The sequence below is a fragment of the Emys orbicularis genome, chromosome 9 (genome assembly GCF_028017835.1).
Source record: "Emys orbicularis isolate rEmyOrb1 chromosome 9, rEmyOrb1.hap1, whole genome shotgun sequence".
Taxonomy (NCBI): Eukaryota; Metazoa; Chordata; order Testudines; family Emydidae; genus Emys; species Emys orbicularis.
In genome coordinates this window covers 92,172,694-92,193,968 of record NC_088691.1, presented here as the reverse complement: position 1 = coordinate 92,193,968, position 21,275 = coordinate 92,172,694, and the positions used below count along the sequence as shown (strand labels likewise).

General features: G+C 40.8%; 1 protein-coding gene across 1 annotated transcript in view; it reads right to left on the bottom strand.

Moving 5' to 3' along the window:
* The window catches only part of FNDC3B (fibronectin type III domain containing 3B), a 388,134-nt gene that overhangs the window by 160,224 nt on the left and 206,635 nt on the right, over positions 1-21,275 (bottom strand). The window contains exons 5-6 of the mRNA XM_065410392.1: positions 15,198-15,441; positions 11,043-11,336 (exon numbers count right to left, since the gene is read on the bottom strand). Of these exons, the coding sequence (XP_065266464.1) occupies positions 11,043-11,336; positions 15,198-15,441 (538 nt within the window). The remainder of the gene's footprint in view (positions 1-11,042; positions 11,337-15,197; positions 15,442-21,275) is intronic.

Below are 21,275 nucleotides of genomic sequence, written 5' to 3'. Positions count from 1 at the left end.
CAAAGTGTGAAAAAAACATGGCTGTATGCGCATGCTATGCTATATTTGTATGTGCAAGTCAACATATGCCTAGGTTTTTACATACATAAAGGTAGCTTATGTGCACAAACCCAAGTTTGCAACTATTGGTCGGGGGGGGCGGGGGGGGGGAAATCATTCATCTAATTTCTGAGGTTTGAGTTGAAGCTTCCAACAATTTGGCCCATGCTGTTAAATAGTCTTTTTAGATTGTAGGGTAACATTTTCAAAAGTACTGATACGACTTACGAGTCTAAGTCCCATTTTCAAAAGTGATTTAGGGCCAGGTTTCTAAAGGTATTTAGGCACCTAAAGATGCAGATAGGCATCTACTGGGATTTTCAAAAGCACCTGGGCATCTAATGCCCTTTGAAATCCATGGAAGTTAGGTGCCTAGGTGCTTCTGAAAATCCCACTAGGTGCCTATCTGCATCTTTAGGTGCCTAAAACCTTTGAAAATCTGGCCTTTCAGCACTTTGGAGCCTATATCCCATTGACTTCCAGCGAGACTTGGGCTCTTAAGTGCCTACTTTGGAAAATAGAACTCAGAATTCTAAGTCACTAGACTGAAGGGTAACATTGTCAGAAGTGCCTGTTTTGCATAGATACTATACTGAAGTAACTAGCAGTTGCTGAGGTGGACAGACAAATGTGAATACTACTCCCTACCATTTAACAAATGACTGAAATCGAGGGCTAGACATGAACATATTTTATCAATGGTATGTGTGTGTATATGTATAATGATGGTACAGAAAGCTCTTTGATCTATCTACAGCTATTCTTTTAACTACTAAATCATCTTCTAATCTTCCCCTCTCTCTTTGTTCTCCACCCTTTGCATTAGAGCAAGTCAGTGCCACTTACAAGAGACCATCTGCTTGCGGCAATGAGACAGAGACAGAGCTAGTAAAGCACACTCCCCAGTAATCCTGTGGCTGCATTGATCACTCCCACGGCAGCTGCTAGTGCCATGTCTGCTTGCCTGATATGTCTAAATAAGAAACTGCATGACAAGATGTTAGGAACGGAACTGTACACACAATAGCTTCTGCAAACCAGGTATATTTTAAACCATCTCAAACTTATGAAGTTACCTCCCGACCCCCACAATGGGTTTCTTTAATTTATTCTGCCATCCCATTTCCAGTCTCCTCCCTATTCTTGGATGAGGACATATGTAGGGATTCCATTTCTTGTTTCTAGTTTTATTTTTGGCTACTTCAGTATCTTAAAGTTGCAGGGAAAAATCTGGTTTTATGGGTTTACATGGATTATGATTACATCAGTTTGAGCAATGAAATAAACATTATAAAACTATTCAACGCCAACCTATCTTCCCACACTGTCTATAACCACACATGCAAAACCCCATAGCCTATTAGGCCGCTGACCTACATGACCAAGAAGGAAATCATGGGGTTTCTGAACAGAAAGTGACACAGGCTGTAATTTACAGAGGACAATGTGAACGGGATAGGAATTCCACTGACTGCTCCTCTGTAAGGGAACTTTGCCATTAAAAAAAAAAAAAGATTATTTAAGACAGTTCTTTAAAAAGTTATAATTATGGTTTAAAAAACAGAACCCCTAGAGCATATGCCCAAGAGCCCCGGGTCTATGCAAGGCAGTACTCAAGCTATCCCCAATGCTCAGAAGGATTTGCTGCACTTTCAGCAATTTATTCATATTAAATCAATCAATTTTCCTTCCTCCTCTCCCCATCCCTCACCCTCCAAGGGTCACTCTTACCTTTAAAGCACTTCTTACAACTTTCCAGCATACACACCATTCTCCTTTACTGACCATCAACAACGTCCACCTTAAGGACACAACTCTGCCCCCACTGGAACCTGCCAGTCATAAGAGGCTGGGAAGAAAATCTACTGTAGCACTCAGTAACTCACTCATGCTCCTAAACCGAAATTGTCATCTCTCTGCTAGTTGGGAGATACAGAGCCCATAGCATCATGAAGCTTGGCCACAGAGCCAGCCTTAAATAGGAGTTTGTAAAAGAAGACTGGCAGATTTTAAAAATGCCAGTAATTATGAATAGCAGTATATCCTGAGGTGGTTAACAAAGGTCATAAATAATTATTCTGATGGGTTTAAACAACAGATTTTCACATGATTATAAAAGCAAGAGATTCTGGCACCTACGCTGCATGACCATATTTCAACCATTTTAAGCTGTAACTTAGTGATAGCGTATATCTGACTATGAAGCCCAGCACTGTTCGTTCTTTAGGGTGCTACAACTTTTCAACAAATCCAGAGAATCTGGCTCAAAAGAAGTAAGTATAAGCCATGCATTCTGAAATCTCCAGGCATGTACTATATATGTCATTCTTAACTTATATCGGTCATTTCTCACAAGATGCATAATCATCAAAATAACTTAATGCTGTATTTTAGTCAACATTTTAGTTCAAGCAACACCATCTCATTGGGTAAAAAAAAGTAGAGATAATTATTTGTTATATTCATTTAAAAACATTTTAACATAGCAAATAGGAAATATGCTTAAACAGTGTGAAATGATGCTCCCATTAGCAGAACCTCCTTTCTCATCCCACCTTGCTACTCATCTCCCACATGCTCTATTGCCATTTTTGTGGGCTGCACCACATTGATTTAAACCTTTTTGGGCAAGGATTGAGTCTTATTTTCCTTCAAAGCATCATGAAAAATAATGGCATTATAAAAATAATAGATAATTTGTTATAGGATAGAGGATACTGCTCAGGTTATAGTTACTAATATGAAAAAATGGATATCTGAATAGGATATTAGTTTAGCAAACATAACTAACAATTACAATGTATTTTATAGTTCTGTACATTTTGGGTGCTACTGTAATAATTAATAAGGTCCCTTACAGAAAAATTATATGGAATTCAATAGAGAACAATATGAAATCTCTAAAATCAACCCACAGAAACAATATCATTCTCTATTAAATACTATGGAGATTTTAGAGTAGTTTCTACAGAACCTTATTTGGGCCCAGATTCAGGAAAGTATCCCCATTCTAGACAACATTTACTCATGCTTTAAAAGGTGCATAAAGCTAAGCACATGTTTAAGTGCTCTTCTGAATCAGGGTTTCAATTTCTGTAGAAACCTATTGATTTAATTCCTATTCAAAGAATAGGGTTTTTCCACAAGGGCGCTGTCACACCATTCCTCTTATTTTTAAAACATATTATTACCACCACCAGGCCATCCCTTCCACCACCAACCCCTCCCCTCCCCCCCCCCCCCCCGCCCCATGAGCTGAATCAGCTCTTTGGAAAGCCCCATATTTCTCTTAGCATGGGAAGGAAGCAGTGAAATATTGACATGAGGCTGAGTTTTCCAAAGTGCTCATTCAGTGCTGTGGCAGAAAAGCAGAACACTTAATATACATTTTAAAGATTGAGTGCATCGGTAGTCTGGGAATTACAGACCCTGTGATTTGTATTACACTTTTCCCAATGAATATCATGTATGAATACAAAAATTGTTCTTGCATGGTATACAGCATTTGTTCCTCCATATTATTATTATTTATATTATTTAGTAGTATTATGGTAACATCTTGAGGCCGCATCCAACTTTGGGGCCCTATTGTCTTAAGTAGTGTCCAGATGCATAATGATTAGGGTTACCAGATAGCAACTGTGAAAAATCGGGATGGGGGTGGGGAGTAATAGGAGCCTGTATATGAAAAAAAATCCCTTTAAAAATGGGACTGTCCCTTTAAAGACAGGACATCTGGTCACCCTAATAATGATACACAGTCCCTGTGTTCACAATTTAAAGACCAAGGGTATGAGGGGGAAATGACTTGTTTAAGGTCATACATTTTATTTTGCTTTTAACTCTCACCCAAAGTCAGAGCCAGGAATAGAACTCATGTCTCCTAATTCCCAGTCCTGCACCCAATCCATTAGACCACATTGCTTCTCCAATAAAATACCCCCTCTAATTACCCGTTAAAAAGTGTCAAGTTAGGAGACACTGCTACTGACAGCATGCATACAGCTCTGTAAAAGACAAGAGCTTTAAATGTGTCTGTCAATAAAAACACAGTGCATGCCACCCAGAATCTGAACAGAGAAAATCTGGGATTCCAAATTTAGAACACAACAACTGTTCTTCAAAAGCCCATTCCCTTGAGGAAACTGATTTCTACACCATGTAGTCTAGCATTGGTGTTAAATAGTGTTGTTTCTACTCTCAAATGAGACCACCAGAATCCAGTACCTGAGAGTTTCTGCACCAGTTATGTATAGGGATCCTAAAGCACCATCTCTTGGCAGCCAGTGTGGCAACAAGACTGTTGTTGTTTAAATGACAGCAACATGCCTGCCAAAATCACATCACAGAAGCTGGCTTACCAGATTGCTTTGAATATTCAGAATGAGCCTGCCAGCTACTATTTCATATACGCATCAAGCAAACTGAGGATCTGACCTACAAACTTTAAGTACTATAAAACACATCACAAATCTAGTTTTGTGAATTTATGCAAGGAAACCTATCACCTATGGTACTTCTGTTTAAAAGGTTTCCCTCGCCCAAGTTTGTACCTTCCTGTCTGTCTCCTGAAATCCCAAAGATTTTTACAAACATCTGCTAAATCACTAAAGAGACTGTGAAAATTATTCTTTTCATCCTTTCAGTACTAAAATTTCCCCCCAGGATTATGTGTAAATTTGGAAGAAGCAGTCAGCCAATCAAACTTCTGACTCTTAATAGGCTTTGATCCACAAAGAAAAGCTTGCAATTTAAACAACTTTGCTACTTGTCACTTTCGGCCATTTTATTTTAGTGCTCTAGATACTGGGTTGGTTCCCACTAATAAAGTTATCAGATTCGATGTTTTAGTTTGCTTTTAACACTCATCCCAACTACTAAAAGAGATCATGTTGTTTAACCAGTTATTGATAAACCTGCAAACAATTCAAGCTGAAACAACATACATGTAAATACAAAATAGCAGCTGTAATTAGAGGGATGCATTGTACAGATATCAAATATGGAACCTGAGGTGGGGCTCTGTTCATTGTGAATTATTCCAGGGCCCCTGTGATTACCTTTCTGCATATCTTGCCACCGCACCTGACAAGTCAATTAGACAGAAAAATGTTCAGTGCACAGGAGGCTTTTAAAATATATAAATTAGTATTGTGACATGTTTGGCTCCAGGCCTTCCCAAAAAGCACTGCCATGGGCTGAAAAGCTCATACTAACGAGCAGCACATTCCCTGTGGAAAATTCCTCCTAATTCTGAGGAATTGCTTTTTATTCCCCTTTTGTTGCCCATAAGCAGTATTTGGGCCATGGACTTAATGCCAGATGATTCTTAGACTTATTTCAGTGCAGCCATAGTTGGGAATGAGCTTGTCACTCAATTTCAAAATGCCAGCGAGTTGTTTGCTTTATTAGGTTGGGAGGAGATAGAGTGATGTTAATTATCTGGTCTCCTGCCAAGAAGGATTTTTTCCCCCAATTTGATGGAAGACACCATGTTATTTTCCATCATTTGGTCCCTTTCCACTTTTAAGACTCTTCTTGGCTGACAGAGTGGACGTTCCATGGCCCTGACTTCACTAATTTTCTTGGCATTTCAATTGTACTCATGTTCCACAGCTGTGGAGCAGTGCCGGCCTGCAGAACTCCCTGGCCTTAGCAACCACAGAGGCAAAACCGTAATGCAGAGAGGCCCCACGATAAAAGGGGAGATGAGAAATGTCCAACATCCATAGAAGGGTTCATTTCTCAACATTGTGAGCAAAGGAGGCACAACGGCCACTGGCAAGAATCAGTATTGTAGGTTTAATTCCTTGTACAACAGCAGAACATCAAGTCCAACATAGTTTATAGTGAGAGGCCTATTCTCTTTGACACATAACCCATTTTGCATTGTTCCTGACAAAGTGGTGAATAAATGAATATAGAGGCCCTTCCATTCATTTCTCAAGGATAGCTCCCCTGGCAAGATACTAAAAACCTGTTTTAGTTTTCTAATTTAACCTACAGACATTAAAAATTATCTGTTGCAGTCAATGGACATGGCAAAACGTTCCAAAGCAAAATGAAAGAAAAGCCTTTGTCTGCAGCCTTGACATGCCAGATCCTATTAACATTAGACACTGCCATAGAAACAAAGGGAACTACTGTGAGGATAGCACAGGTGCGCTGTTTCATAAGCTTCATCATGGCTACAAAATCACGTAGGAGGAAGAACTCTGTCATGCCAAGACAACAAACATTAGAAATCTTCCTTTTTTATTCCCTAGGTAAAACACACATGTGTCTAACAAAACCTAACTAATTCCCACTAAGCATAGCATGATGTGACATTTATGCACACAAAAGGTATGGACAATTATTTCACATATTTGCTGAGCCAGTTATATAGATAGCAGAATATGAAGAGGCAGGAAAGTGTTATATTTTACTGAGATACATGCACCTGATATGGGATTATATTATATCCCCATTATCTTCTCTACTCCACTCTTTCTCCCTCTTTCTATTTTTCATCCAATTTGTCTTTTCTGGTATAGTTTTTATATGCCTGAGTCTGGCAACACTGGTTGCAGCAGGTAGCAACAGCCAATGCAAGCCTACACTCAGATTCCTCTCAGGCTAATAATTCAGCATCAGAACTATGTACTGTATTAGCAGCTCAAATGCTTTCTTTGGAAGGAAGGTTGGCAGGCGAAGTGGGGAAGGGCTGGAATTTTCCCATCCCTCTTGAAGATCTTCCTTGGAAACTTAGTACTTTGCGGTAATTATATTCTATCTAGTCAGCAACACTAGTAATCAATTTGAGATACTCAATATCAGTTGGGTTTATAGCACATGACATCAGTTTGCGAACCTAGTAACACAAAGTTTGTATGGGATGTAAGGTTCTGCAATATTAGCAACAGAAAAGTTTCTTTTCCATTTCTATTGAAGACAGCTGTACAAAATTAAGGGGCCAGCCTGGCAGCCACTCCGCACATGGAGCCACTATTGGTTTCAATGGAAAATGTATGAACAGCACAGTGTACAAATTAGGCCCCTCGATTGGAAGTCCCATAAGAAAAATCTTTCCACATTCTGCCAGTATAATGCACAAACAACAGCCATTTAAAGGATATAAGATTACAAAGTGCCTGGCCTAATGCAGGAGTGTCCTCCACTAGGGACCTATCTGCCCCTCCACACATTTTCTTCTGCAAGCTCTGACTCCCTTCTTTGGGTTTACTCCCCTATTCTGTTGCTTCCCTATCCTGGAAGCTGTTTCATTTGACTCCCATTTGTGGAGCACATGATGCTTTTACAGAACAGCAAATGGCTTCAACAGTGAAATTATCTTTCTTTGATAAGTTTCACTGCTGTCAACACAGTATCGCTGTTTTCCTCATCAGAGGTGAGTAATGACAATCCTATAAGTTTAGAGTGAGAAAAAAGAAAGATGGGCAAAACTGTAGCGGGGGGGCACAAATAAATAGGAAGACATAATCCAAATCTCTAGCCTCAAGTAAATCTCCCTTGAGACTTGATAGGTAAGTCTACACTGCAAAGGAAAAGCCACAGTGCCCAGTCTCAGAGCCCGGGTCAATTGACTCAGGTCACAGGGCTCAGGCTACAGAGCTAAAAAATAGCAGTGTAGATCTTCAGGCTTGGGCTGGAGCCCAGGGTTCGAGACCCTCCCTGAGACGTCTTTTCTCCCTCTGAGACGAGGTGCCGCAGGTTTTCTTCCATAAACAGCATCCTGAAAATTAGACAAATACAAGGGCTCTAAGACAGCCTTAACCTAATAATTAGGATAAAAGACACAGGTCAAAGAAAGGTAAGAGATTTCTAGTCCTTAAATTGTGTGAATGTCCTTGCAGATATTATTTATTTATTTTGATTTATACCAAAGTGTTTATTTGCACTAACATAATCCTACAAGATAAAAAGCCCACCTATAACAATCCCAATACAAATAACAAAATAATCAGGGAACTAGGTAATCAAATACAAAAAGACCATGCCATACTCTCCAAAGGCCCCAGCTACCCATGCCACGTGCAGAAGAGAATCGGATTATTGACAGTTATTGTAAAATTCAGGATCCAAACAGAATCTATTAACACCATTACAGATGGAGTTGAAGGTGGCAAAATTCTATGTTCTATTACAGGGCCAATATTTAAATACTGACTTGTCTTTTCACAAATATGAGTTGTCCTCATCTGCTACAGCCTATCGGACACAAAACAATGCAGAATCTTACACAATATTTACTAACAATCAGATGCCCCTATAAACTTATTAGCAGAAACGCAGTTGAAGTGGCCTGTTGGCTGCACTCAGATGTAACAAAGCCTGTAGTTAGTCAGGTCTGCCATAACCAACTGGTGCTGCTGAAAGCGAGCAACAAATTAGTGTGCCCTAAAGTCTTTCATAGAATCATAGAATATCAGGGTTGGAAGGGACCTCAGGAGGTCATCTAGTCCAACCGCCTGCTCAAAGCAGGACCAATCCCCAGACAGATTTTTGCCCCAGATCCCTAAATGGCCCCCTCAAGGATTGAACTCACAACCCTGGGTTTAGCAGGCCAATGCTCAAACCACTGAGCTAGATTACCTTAAACAGTAGGAAAATAATGCAACACTGCAGTGCTTAGTTAGCATTCTAGAATTACTTCATGTCTTCAGCCTAGCACCATGAATATACTAAAACAGATCCAGGCATCACTGGACACTCCCTTCCCAGCTCACACGTCAGATGACTGTTTCCTTGTCTTTGCTCTGTTGCTGAACTTTAATGCTTTTACCATTTCCCCTCGCACATACACTGCACTTTGTTATTCCAATGAGGACTTCTATTTTAAATTTCCTGGCTTAAAGTGTCTTAAAACACTATTGTCCCCAATTTTAAAAGTTGAAACACATGTGTGTATGTGTCTCTCTCTCTCTTTCCTTTACTATAGTAGGCCAAATTCTGTTCAGTTACACCCATGCAATCTCAAGTGACTTTTACATGGGTGTAGCTCAGGCGAAAAGTTGGCCAACTGTGTACATATATATTATACAGACCGTGTACTATATGTATACCGAATATATAACTATAGATGCAAATATGAAGGAACTGGAACTACTCTGTAATAATTTAATATTGTATTTTCACCAGGCTACTGGGATGTTTACTGTATGAATATACTGGGCTTGTTTAAAAGCAGAGAAAAACAAGTAGGAAGGGAAGTGAATGGCTTAAGATCAGCAATTTCTGTGCAAACACTTGAGGGCTGTTAAGGGACAATATCCTTACCGGGAAAGGCTGGCGGACACCAGAGATCAAAAAGACTACAGCAATTTGAAAAAAGGTCTCTCTCTCAAAAGACGGAGTGCTGTTCAGGAGTCCCAGACTAAGACACAGGCATCCATTGGAGTGTCTGAAGAAGTTAAGCCTACCTAGTTCACCATCAGTGGATGGTCAGACTTAAGGGAAAACAGACATGTGTAGAGAATTATTTTAAAATCCTGTTTTTCTAAATGTTTTGTTCTTACCACAAAGCTAACAATTCCTTGGTTTAAGAAGAGTTTTTGGTCACTATATTCACCACTTGTCACAGATTCCTGAAGAGAACGGAGCACACCTGAGACACAGGGTGTGGTAGGCTAGGGCCCAGTCTAAGAATGAGAGAACTGTGGAATTCCACCCCAAGCAAGATAGGTACGGGTACGAGACCTGACGCCTAAGAGGATGCACTCAGAGACAGTGGACGGAGGTGCAACTAGCCTAGTACCTGTGATACACACATTACAGTATGGGCCAAATTCTCTGCTGGTGTATAAACTGGCACAGCTACATCAGCAGATAATTTACTTAAAATATATATATATATATATATATATCCCTAAATTAATATATGGAAAGAGCCATTTTAAGTCACAGGAGCAAATATACACAGTGTGTGCTTGCTCACACCTTTGTTTGCATTCTTATTTTACTACCTTACCTTATTTCTGTTTTACTCTGTAAAATATTCATATGATCATTTCTATAAGGGATGTTTTAGGGTAACATGGTTTTATTGCACGTGAAATTAAAATACATGTAAATAAGGACCAATTCTCCTTCAAACAATAGTTTCACTGTACAGTGAGAGGCTGAAACTCTCAGTCTGTTTAGCTTATCCAAAAGAAGATTAAGAGGTGGCTTGATAATAGTGTATAAGCGCCTTCACATGGAGAAAATACCAGATACTAAAGAGCTCTTTAATCTAGTGGAGACAGACATAAGAACCAATGGCTGGAAGCAGAAGCCAGGCAAAGCCAAACTAAAAATAAGGCACAAATGAGGGTGATTAACTACTGGAACAAACTACCCGGGAAATGGTGGATTCTCCATCTCAAGACTGGATGCCGTTCTTTAGACAAAAGTTACTAAACTAGATACAGGAATAACTGGGAGAAATTTAACTGCCTGTGGTATACAGGAAGTCAGACTAGATGATCTAATGGTCCCTTCTAGCTTTAAACTCTATGAATAGTAAGATTCCAGAAATGGTTCAAGAAACCATTCTTGATTGATGGTACTCCTGGATAGATTAGGCTTAGTTATTTATGGATTTAAATTTGCCAAGATTAAGCATTTTTGTCCTAGAATCTCTTTCAAATCAACCATTTTGGTTTGCATCACACTCCCCATGAGGCATATTTCTTCAAGCAGAAACATTTTTAAATTGTCCAAAAAGTCACTTAAATCTAATACATTTACATACTCAGATGCAATGTAGGGACACAAAGGGCAGCGTTGGTTTACAATTCAGAGGTGCTTTAAGGACTTACGTGATGTGCAAAGTCATTCAGAACCAGAGTTACCCCAATCACATGCTGCAAAAAGATGTTTTTAAGAATGGGGTTATTAGCAGGAGATACTCATGAAAGATGGGAGGGAGATGGTTTCCTCTTAAGTGCAGGTTTTTGCAAGCCTGAAAAGTGCAATAAAGAGGAATTTAAAAATATAAAAATAATAATCTTTCACATTACCATGTGGGTCTTGCTCGTTAGACTTTGGGCTGCTTCTTGCTCTGCGTTCTAGTTTTTTTACTCCTGGTGCTCCCCCCGCACCTCCTCCTCCACTGCTTGCTCCATTGTGACTCTTCGTATAACCATTGTACACAGTTGTGCAGGTGCCAAGGTGGCTTTTATAGATGGATGAAGGAGGGCTGTTGAGGCGGTTCTGGCGATCAATCTGTCTGTCTTTGAGTTTTTTGTGCTGTGGTTTGCTGTACTGATCTTCCCTGGTAATGTAGCTGGACATTCCATATAGTGGTATAATTTCTGAAATAACAAGAATTTATCCACATTACCTTAAAGCTAAAATCATCATTATTTAGAAACAGAGTCACATCCTAACCTAAATCTCATCAGCCCTCTACCCACTTCTAAATAAAGCTATGAAAAACTTGTCTAAGATGGGTTTTCACAGCAAACCTGAGATTCAGCCGGGTTACTGGCAAGGTTGGCAAACCTGTTGCATAAACCCAGCCCACATATTATTTCAGGTTTCATGACATAATGTGATTAGCATGGGAAATCAAATAAACGCAGACATTTTGGCCAAGTTTGCTCTGAGTCTTTGTGCTTCTTACCGGACCTCGCAGCAAAACCCAGGAAGAGCTAAAACCCAGGCAGACTGAAATTGAAGAAAAGGTTCCACACAAATTAGCAGCAACCAAACCTACAAGGTTTGCTCAGCCCTAGTGTCACCAAAATGTGTTACCGTGCAGAGGGTTCAAGGTCAGTTACTGGCTGTGTCCCTCCAGGTTTTCCAGGACAGCCAGACTTTTGCAATACTCTCTACCACCACCCATAATGGCTGATGCATGTAGCTGCAGCAAGTGAAGGTACACCATTATGTGGGAGCTGAGATGAGCAAATGGGACCATAAGGGAGGAAATCTTAAAAAGAAAAGTATAATTTTCTTATGTTCAAATACATAAAGTTTCAAATAACTTTAATATGAACTTCCATGAATGGCTGTGTGAAACTTAGTAACTTGGGTTTGCAGGAAATTATGCAAACATTTTTTCATTTTTCCCTGACAAGGGTTCATTACCTTTGGATTGTGCTTTGAGCTTGGAGTGCGAACAAATTCAAGTTCAAAGCAAAATGAAAATACACTTTTGCTTTATTCCAATACAAAATGTCGAAGAGACCCAAGTTTCGTTAAAGCTCAGTCTAGATTAATTCAATAATCATTCTAGTTTGCAAACTGAGCCAGCATTTTGGTTTCCAAAGCAAACATTCTGCCCAGCTCTAGTGTTAATCCTTTGTTTTTGAAGCGGAGTTTGCCATACAGACTGTAATTAGAACTTGTTGAATTGCTCCAGTTGCTTGGTTCTTTTACTTCCTTTCTTTTAGAAGTGTCTTGTCATTTATTTTTCCTCATCTAGTAACATGATCACATTAATGACAGGTTTCAGAGTAGCAGCCGTGTTAGTCTGTATCCTCAAAAATAACAGGAGTACTTGTGGCACCTTAGAGACTAACAAATTTATTAGAGCATAAGCTTTCGTGGGCTACAACCCACTTCTTCGGATGCATATATATCTCCTCAATATGTGTTTCACTCTATATGCATCCGAAGAAGTGGGTTGTAGCCCACGAAAGCTTATGCTCTAATAAATTTGTTAGTCTCTAAGGTGCCACAAGTACTCCTGTTATTTTTGATGATCACATTAAAGTGCTTGCATAAAGTAGCTTTCTATATATCAGGGGTCGGCAACCTTTCAGAAGTGGTGTGCCGAGTCTTCATTTATTCACTCTGATTTAAGGTTTCGCATGCCAGTAATATATTTTAGCATTTTTAGAAGGTATCTTTCTATAAGTCTATAATATATAACTAAACTATTGTTGTATGTAAAGTAAATAAGGTTTTTAAAATGTTTATGCAGCTACATTTAAAATAAAATTAAATTAAAATGCAGAGCCCCCCGGACCGGTGGCTAGGACCCAGGCAGCGTGAGTGCCACTGAAAATCAGCTCACGTGCCGCCTTTGGCACATGTGCCATAGATTGCCTACCCCTGCTATATATAGTATTCCAAGAATGTGGTACACTAAATGCAGTCTATGTTGGAGGACGGAGCTGATAAGGAAGAATTTACAAGTAGGGCTTTTCAGAAAAGAAAATCAAATTTAATTGATGTTTTGGTTAGTGTATAATCCATTTTGCATGGAAACATGTTGGGGACAGTGAATTAATATTCATTAATACAAGATGCCATTCATGTAACAATCAGAGTTTAGATTCTTTTAGTTTTGCAAACATACATGACACCACTCCAACAAAGCGGGCATCTACACTATTTTTGTACACTGTGAATTTGTACAACTGATTGGTAACCCCAGGTTACAGAAATATTTACCACCTACAGTACTAGCAGCTGGTAGTCCGAATGTCTACCTAATGTACTGGAGCTTTTGTATTAGCTTCCCTATTAAGCAAAACAGGTGTATTAGAGATAAGCAACTTGTGCCTTTGTAAAAGGGAACAGTAAAGTTCCTATCCTATCTGATTGGATACTATCCTACTGATATATCATGCCTAGAAACTGTGGCAGTATCATTTAGCCTTTTTAAAAAAAAACAAAACAAAACACAATGTCCTGACTTTTCTAAAAAAAACAATGTACATAAAACTAGAGTTGGTCAGTTCAACATTAATCTGCATCTACCTGAGCTACTGCAGTGCTTCATGGGAGTCGTAGTTCGGGTGCGTTGTACTACCATTTTCCCCTGTGGGCCAGGGTCCCTGGCTGAACTACGCTTCCCATGATGCATGTTGGTCTCCCTTCTGGCTAAACAGCTGTGGGGCCTCATGTGAATGTTGAAATGAAAAGTGTTTCTACTGAAAATGCTAAAGTGAAACAGTGACTTTTCAGTTGTAAAAATATTGTAATTTTTTGCAGGATGGAAATGCCACAATTTTTTATTAGCTCTCAGTGAAACATACACAAGTTAAGGCATGTGAGATCTTGAGCTACTTGGAAAATTTGTTCCTAATGTTTTGTTCCTAATGTTACGATATTGTTTCTGATGAGGCAGTGACATCTAAAAGACAGAGTGTTTTGTCTAATCAAATTCAGGATTATAATACTCCATTCTTGGTAAGAAAATTAAATATATTAATCAATATAAAATTGAGAGGGGGGAAATAAGCCAGATAGATACCCTTGTCTATAGTTCTCAAAGGCAAAATTCACTCTGATGATTCAGCTGATTTACAGTTTCACAGTGTTTAGAAAAATCCTATGAATTCTGTGAAATTCCATAATTTGTCAGTAAAATAAAAAATGTGAATCTATAAAGAGAAACTTGCCATGTTAAGAAATTCAAGTAGTTTTGCTGATGTAGGTACAGTAACTTCATTTCTTTTTGGTTAACACACAGTTTTAGACCACACAAAGACTATCTCAAGGGTGGAATAGACATAATAATGCATAGTGCAGACAGAAATAAATTGTGCTTTCACTTGAATTATTTACTTAATCTGTGATAATTAGGGCTGTCATGTTACCCTTGGGGACCAGATAGTGCTTTTTAAATGACCTATTGCACATTCTTAAGAAGCAGATTAACCAGAAAATCCCTTTTTGTTATTTCTGAGAAGTCCACTGCAGCTCTAATATGACAAAGGGTCAGGAAGGTGCATCATCTTCATCCATTAGTGCCAAGAGGAAGCCTTCTATTAGCTTTTGACAATGATTGCCATAAGACTTGTCAAAACTAATCCCCCTTTCCTATGCCCCTCTGCCTCCATTACCAAACAAGGGTTGGCAAAATTTGAATACAGGACAAAAAACGCTATGACACAGTGCTGCATGATGATACGACAGCTTGACTCTCAGAAGCACTTTGAGTCATAGGATGGTGTACTTTTTTGCCCTTATAACAAAACTGAGTTGGGAATTAGGTTTGCATCCTGCACCCTACGTTTTCAAGATGTGATGTTCTTGAGTTCTTTCAGACTGGGTGCATCCACTCCCCAATACCTTGTCCATTCTGTAGATTAAAGGAAGGAGTCCAGTTCATGTGGGGGAAACCACTGAACCAACAGTTCATCTGCAAATCTCCACTTTCCCAGCACTGCAAATATGTTGGATACATGTCTAAAACATAAGGATTTCTTTCTGCTCACCTTGTTCTCCATATATTGTAGGGGGAAGATGATGCTGTTGGAAAAATTGGGGTGGCATGTCTCCATGTCCGGTGACAGGAGGGTAGAAAGCCGTATGAGAATTGTGAATGAAATGGGGGTGGTGTGTCAGGTACGGAGGTAAATGGTGGGTTGGAGAGATGGCAGAAGGATAGCTGGGAGGATAACACTCTGGAGACTGGGGTGTAACCACCACCCTGCGAACGCCCGTGTTGTCTTCTATCACCTGAAAAGGGAAGCAGGGAAATTAATACATCATGTATCATTAGAAATACCATTTTGAAAAATAACATTGTTTATCTAAATGAGCTCTCCTTGGCTAGAATCATAACACACGTTTCTACAGTGACGATCAGCACAAATAATCTTAGTGGTACTGTGGTTTCTAGTGGAGAATCAGCTAGCCACGCTAATTAATTAATAAACCTATTGCAGTTAGTTAGATCTGCAGGGGCAGTAGGAGAGAAAATATGTACAGTAGACACTTGTTTACAGCAACACTTTGTAAGAGCCACCGCCGCTTAGGGGCAACATTTCCCCACTGTGAATCGTCCACTCGGTAACACCAACATAGCTGCCTCATAAGAACAACATTTGTGATGCTGGAACCTCACATCTAGGGGCAGAGATGGGAGGAATGCAGGGGCATTGCCCTCCCCAAACTGCACTTTTCTGCTCCGCTCCCAACCCTGACCCTTCAGCACAGCTCCAAGGCACACAGTCCTGTCCTCTTGCCCTGCCTGACCGAGCCTGCCCTGGAAAAGCAGACAGGGCCACACTCAAAGGCTGGAGTCAGCAGGAGGCCCTGTCCAGCCAGGGGCCAGTACTCATGGGGTGCATTTTTCCACTCCCCTCCTGACCCTGGCCCTTCAGTGCAGCTCCAGGGCACACAGCCCCAACCACTCACACAGCCTGTGTGGAGAGATGTTTACTGGGGAGTTTGGGGGAGGGTCTGGAAGAAAAGGATTTTTTCGGGGGGGGGAGGGGGAGCTCTGGGGAGCAGCAGAGGCACAGCTGGAAGGTTTCCTCCTTGCTTTTCTCAGCGTCTGGCTTACAGGTGGCCGGGGGTGAGGGGTTTGCTATTTTGCAGTGGGGCATATCAGGGACCCCCCCGCCCACACACTGAGCTATCCCCTCCATCTCAGTTGCTGGCGGCAGAGTGTGGGTGTGCTGTTTTACAGTGGGAGGTTAGGGGACCTCCCTCCCCAGAGCACTGACCTATCCTCTTCTCCCCTTCTGTCTCCATTAGGAGCCACCCCTGCCTCCATTGCAGGCTGCACATGGTGCCCTCCCCATCCATCCATCCATCCCTCGCCAGGGTGGAGCATGAAGCTGCCAGCAGGAGCATCCACAGTCTGTCCCCGGTAGCCAGGCTCACTCAGTCATTTTGCCGATTGGGGGCTCTCCTGCCACACCTAGGATTCCCTGGCCCCATTCCCCAAACTTGGGTTTCCCCCACCCCACTCCCTCCAACTTCCCCCCGACACACAATGTGGCTGCCCCACCCCTTCCAAAACACTCAACTCTTCATATGCCTTTGGGCAGATGACACTCCCATAACAGCAACAGCCACGGAGGAGCAACATAGCAAAAGGGCACCGATATGTTGCTACTAACGAGTGTCTACTGTTTCTGTATTTAGAGCACAGAACAATTCAGACATTACCAGAAAGTAACAAAATAAGAATGTTTTCATTAAGGGGCAAGTTTTACCTTACGTGAGTTATCCCACTGATGTCAACAGGAGAGAGAACAAGTATTCATCTACACAGGGAAATTGACCTGTATACCTATAGCAGAATACTGTATTCTGCTACAGTTTTTCTGGAATAGCTCCCAATATGGACACTAGTCCAGAATAAAAATGACTTTACTCCGGGATAATTACTCCACTCACAAAGTGGAGAAATTATTCCACAACAGACTGTCCACGCGGTGGGCTCTGCTGAAATAGCTCTTGCGGAATAGCTTATTTCAGTACACAGCCAACTTTCCCTGGTAGACAAGCTCCTAGATGTGCATGATTTGGCCCCAAGTATCTTGGGCAAAACATGGGGCAATCTGTGTTATTAAAGGGGCAAACAGTTTTAGCATAAATTTCAGTTGTTTATAATTTTTTCACTTGGTTTTACTTTTGGACTGAAATTTGGCATGTTTGTTCTCAGATTTGGAGACAATATATTTTTTTTTATTTAAGCCAAAAGATTCTGCCATTTTTGGGAACAAAGACTGACAAAAATCCATCATCATTTGGGAAAAAAATGTTTTAACCTTTTATTTATTTTCTGAACAGCACTAGATCTTCAGGGGTATGTGAAAAACTTGGACAGGAAGATTGTCCCAGGTCATAGATCTGTTTGTTGGTGGTTTGGTGAAAATTGGTTGTGATTTGTCAGAGGTATAAGAATTATAAAATGTACTTTGCTCAAGTACAGAGTTTAATACAGTCATGTAACAGCAGCTAATTATTATTATATACCATTTGCAGTATTATACTGCCTAGCAGCCCCAGTCATTGACAAGAACCCTGTTGTGTTAGGCACTGGACAAAGATAGACCTAACAGACAGCTTCTGCCCCAAACAGCTTACAATCTAAGTATAGATAGATCGTTGTCTCACAACTCGAGCTGCCTAACAGTTTTCAAGTTGTCAAATGATGGCAAAGGAAAGTTTTAAGGAGGATTTTGTAGGAGGAGTTAGTTTTGCGGACGTTTACTAGGAGTTTCTCCCAAGCATGTGCATGCATGTCAGTACTAGGAAAATTTGTAAGGAGTGCTTCCTACATCCCAGCATGTGAAGGTGCATATGGAGGGAGACACAGCAAGTTCTGAATTGAGCAATGGAGACAGGTGACAAAGAGAACCTTCTGTACAATAAATCAGTCTCAGGGTTCTGCCACCTACCACACAGTTAAAGGAAGGACGCAGGGAAGAAGATAGGGCTGCTGCCCTATTTACTATCCATACAGTACACAGTGTCCTGGAGGTACTACTATTTGTACCTAGGTGTTCTTATCACAGTTCATTTAGGATAGACTCATTCAGGTTCACACTGTTCACATGAGAGAGACTATTAATCACACAAATACCCACAGGAGACGCTCCACCTTTAAATGAAATTTTTACAGAGGAAAAATTAGAGTCAAAAGCATTGGTGTGAATTTGAGTTTCTTATGTAATACAAAGTCTCAGTATAATACCTGGTAGGTGCTACTCTGTATAAACCAGAATACAAAGCATTTACTTTGATATATCTGGTCATTAACCTTTAGCCCTACAGTGTAGGTCAGCAATTTGAAAACTGTCGTTCTTAGATTTCAGAGATTTATAAAACTCCAGACAGACACTGAATGGGACTTCAGGGATTCATTTAGATCATAAGATTACTTTAATTCTTGTAATGTCAGACTGTCGATCTTTTATATTCTGCTCTCTTCAGCTTGCATGACATCCCTTATTCACCAGCCATGTATCAGTTCTGGACAAGACACTGAAGAGAAATTTAGGGTGGGGGGGGGGGGAAAAGTCCAAATGCTCAGATTTTAAAATAAATACTTATTTGTGTAGTGTAAGAGTTTGTAATGAAATGTCAACTCTACTTATCTCAAGGTCAGATCATGTTCTAACCCAGGGTTCTCAAACTTTTGTACTGGTGACCCCTTTCACATAGCAAGCCTCTGAGTGCGACCCCCCTTATCAATTAAAAACACTTTTTAATATATTTAACACCATTATAAATGCTGGAGGCAAAGTGGGGTTTGGGGTGGAGGCTGACAGCTTGCGACCCCCGCCATGTAATAGCCTCACGACCCCCTGAGGGGTCCTGACCCCCAGTTTGAGAACCCCTGTTCTAACCTGACTGGCATTTAAAGACCCAAAAATTCTAGTATGAGACAGAGCACGTCTTTTCATCATTTGGCTTTAATTAGGCCAAGCCTGAAAGAAGGCTTGGAATGTACCAGGCAAGCACAAGCTCTTATCTGCAAAGTTAGATTAGATTTTATGTTTTCGATGAAGGAGATATATAAATAGGTCGACAAATAGACCAAACAGAAAGATTGTGGTGTGTGTATTTGGGTGTAATAACAACTGAAAATTAAACTGTGATCCGTCTCCTAGAAGATGAATCCTGAAAAAAAATGCTCAAGGCCCTTTTGAAGACCTTCAGATGAATTTCTGCCACTGGATGGAGCTAGGAGATATCAGCATATTTGAGAGGTCAGGAGATCAGCTAGTTTTATAACTGACTGCATCAAGGATTGAACAGAGCACATCTTTCATTTGTTTATTCCCAAATTCATAAATGTTGGCAACTCAATTGTGCCTGCAAGCGACACGGCTGTTCCAAATCAAACCCATATACACCAATGCTCTGTTTACATGGGCAAAAGATCCTCTGCGTGGCCAAATGTGGGATTTGCAGGTGCAACATGCACCTGTCAATTTTGCAGGTGCAGGTCAGATGTCTACTTATGACATTATGCCCTTAATAAATAAATGACAACCCTATATATTATATGTCAGAGAGTAGTAACTAAGCAGAAGTTAACAACACTTCAGGTGGTTTTGATTTTGTAAAATTCATGTTGGACAGATTTTAGTTTTGCAAAACCATACTTGGAGATGAAATCCAGGTCCCATTTCATCCAAACCTGCCAAATAAAAAGGGTTTAGTCCCATCTAGTTTTGATCCATTTCTATAAATAGCACAGAGACTGGGGAAAGTTAATTTTTGCTATTTAAAGAAAGTCAGCAAATGTTTTTGTTCACCTATACCTGTTTGCCTGTCTTGCCTTTTAGACTGTACGTTCCTTGGGGCACAGACTGTTTTCTATTATGTGTGTGTTCAGTGCCTACTACAACGGGTGCCAACTCTGACTGTGGCCTTTAAGTTCTACTGGAATATAAACAACAACTAGCTGAAAGACAGTTACCTTTTCTGTAACTGGTGTTCTTCAAGATGTGTTGCTCATGTCTATTCCACAATAGGTGTGCGTGCTCACCACGTGCACCGGTGCTGGAAGTTTTCCCCCTAGCAGTACTCGTAGGGGAGTGCCCCTAGCAACCCCTGGAGTGGCACCTCCATGGCGCGGTATAAGGGGCGCTGCACGCTCCCCCCATCCTCAGTTCCTTCTTGCCAGAGAACTCCAACAGAGGGGAAGGAGGGCGGGATGTGGAATAGACATGAGCAAGACATCTCGAAGAACACCAGTTATGGAAAAGGTAACTGTCTTTTCTTCTTCGAGTGATTGCTCATGTGTATTCCACAATAGGTGATTCCAAGCTATATCTGTTGGAGGTGGGTAGGAGTTCACAAATTCTCGGGACGGAGCACAGCCCTGTCGAACCCGGCGTCCTACCTGGTCTGGGAGACGATCACATAATGTGAGGTGAACATGTGAACTGAAGACCACGTGTCAGCCCTGCAAATGTCCTGAATGGGGACATGGGCTAAAAAGGCAGCTGATGAGGCTTGCGCTCTAGTTGAGTGTGCCCTTACAATCGACAGTGGACGGATTCCCGCCAGGTCATGACAGGTACGAGGTGATCCAGTTGGACAGCCGCTGAGTGGAGAGCGGCCAACCCCTCATGCGTTCGGCCAAGGAGATGAACAGCTGCGAAGACTTCCTGAACGGCTTAGTCCGTTCCAGGTAAAAGACCAGAGCCCGTTGTGACATTGCACTCTATATGATTTTATGAAAATATGCTAATGAGTTTGAATATAATGTAACTGAAATATGCTTCATGCAAAAGGTCTCTTGTAAGGTATCATTACAAAGCTTATAATCTACTGAGTGTGGTCATCCTATTTGTATAAATGTATCACTCTCGTATCTGAAACTAGAAATATGAAATATAACTCTGAGGGCCTATTGTAATTAAGCAAAGTGTGGACCATTAATGGTAGTTTGGAATCTTGATGGCTCCCATCAACCATGACAATTGTCTGCAGATGGCTCTGTTTTACCTGTAAGTCTTCCTGTATACATGTGTGCTGGCAAGTGGGTAATGAAGTCTTACAGTGACATGTAATCATGTCACCTGAACTGGAATCCACCT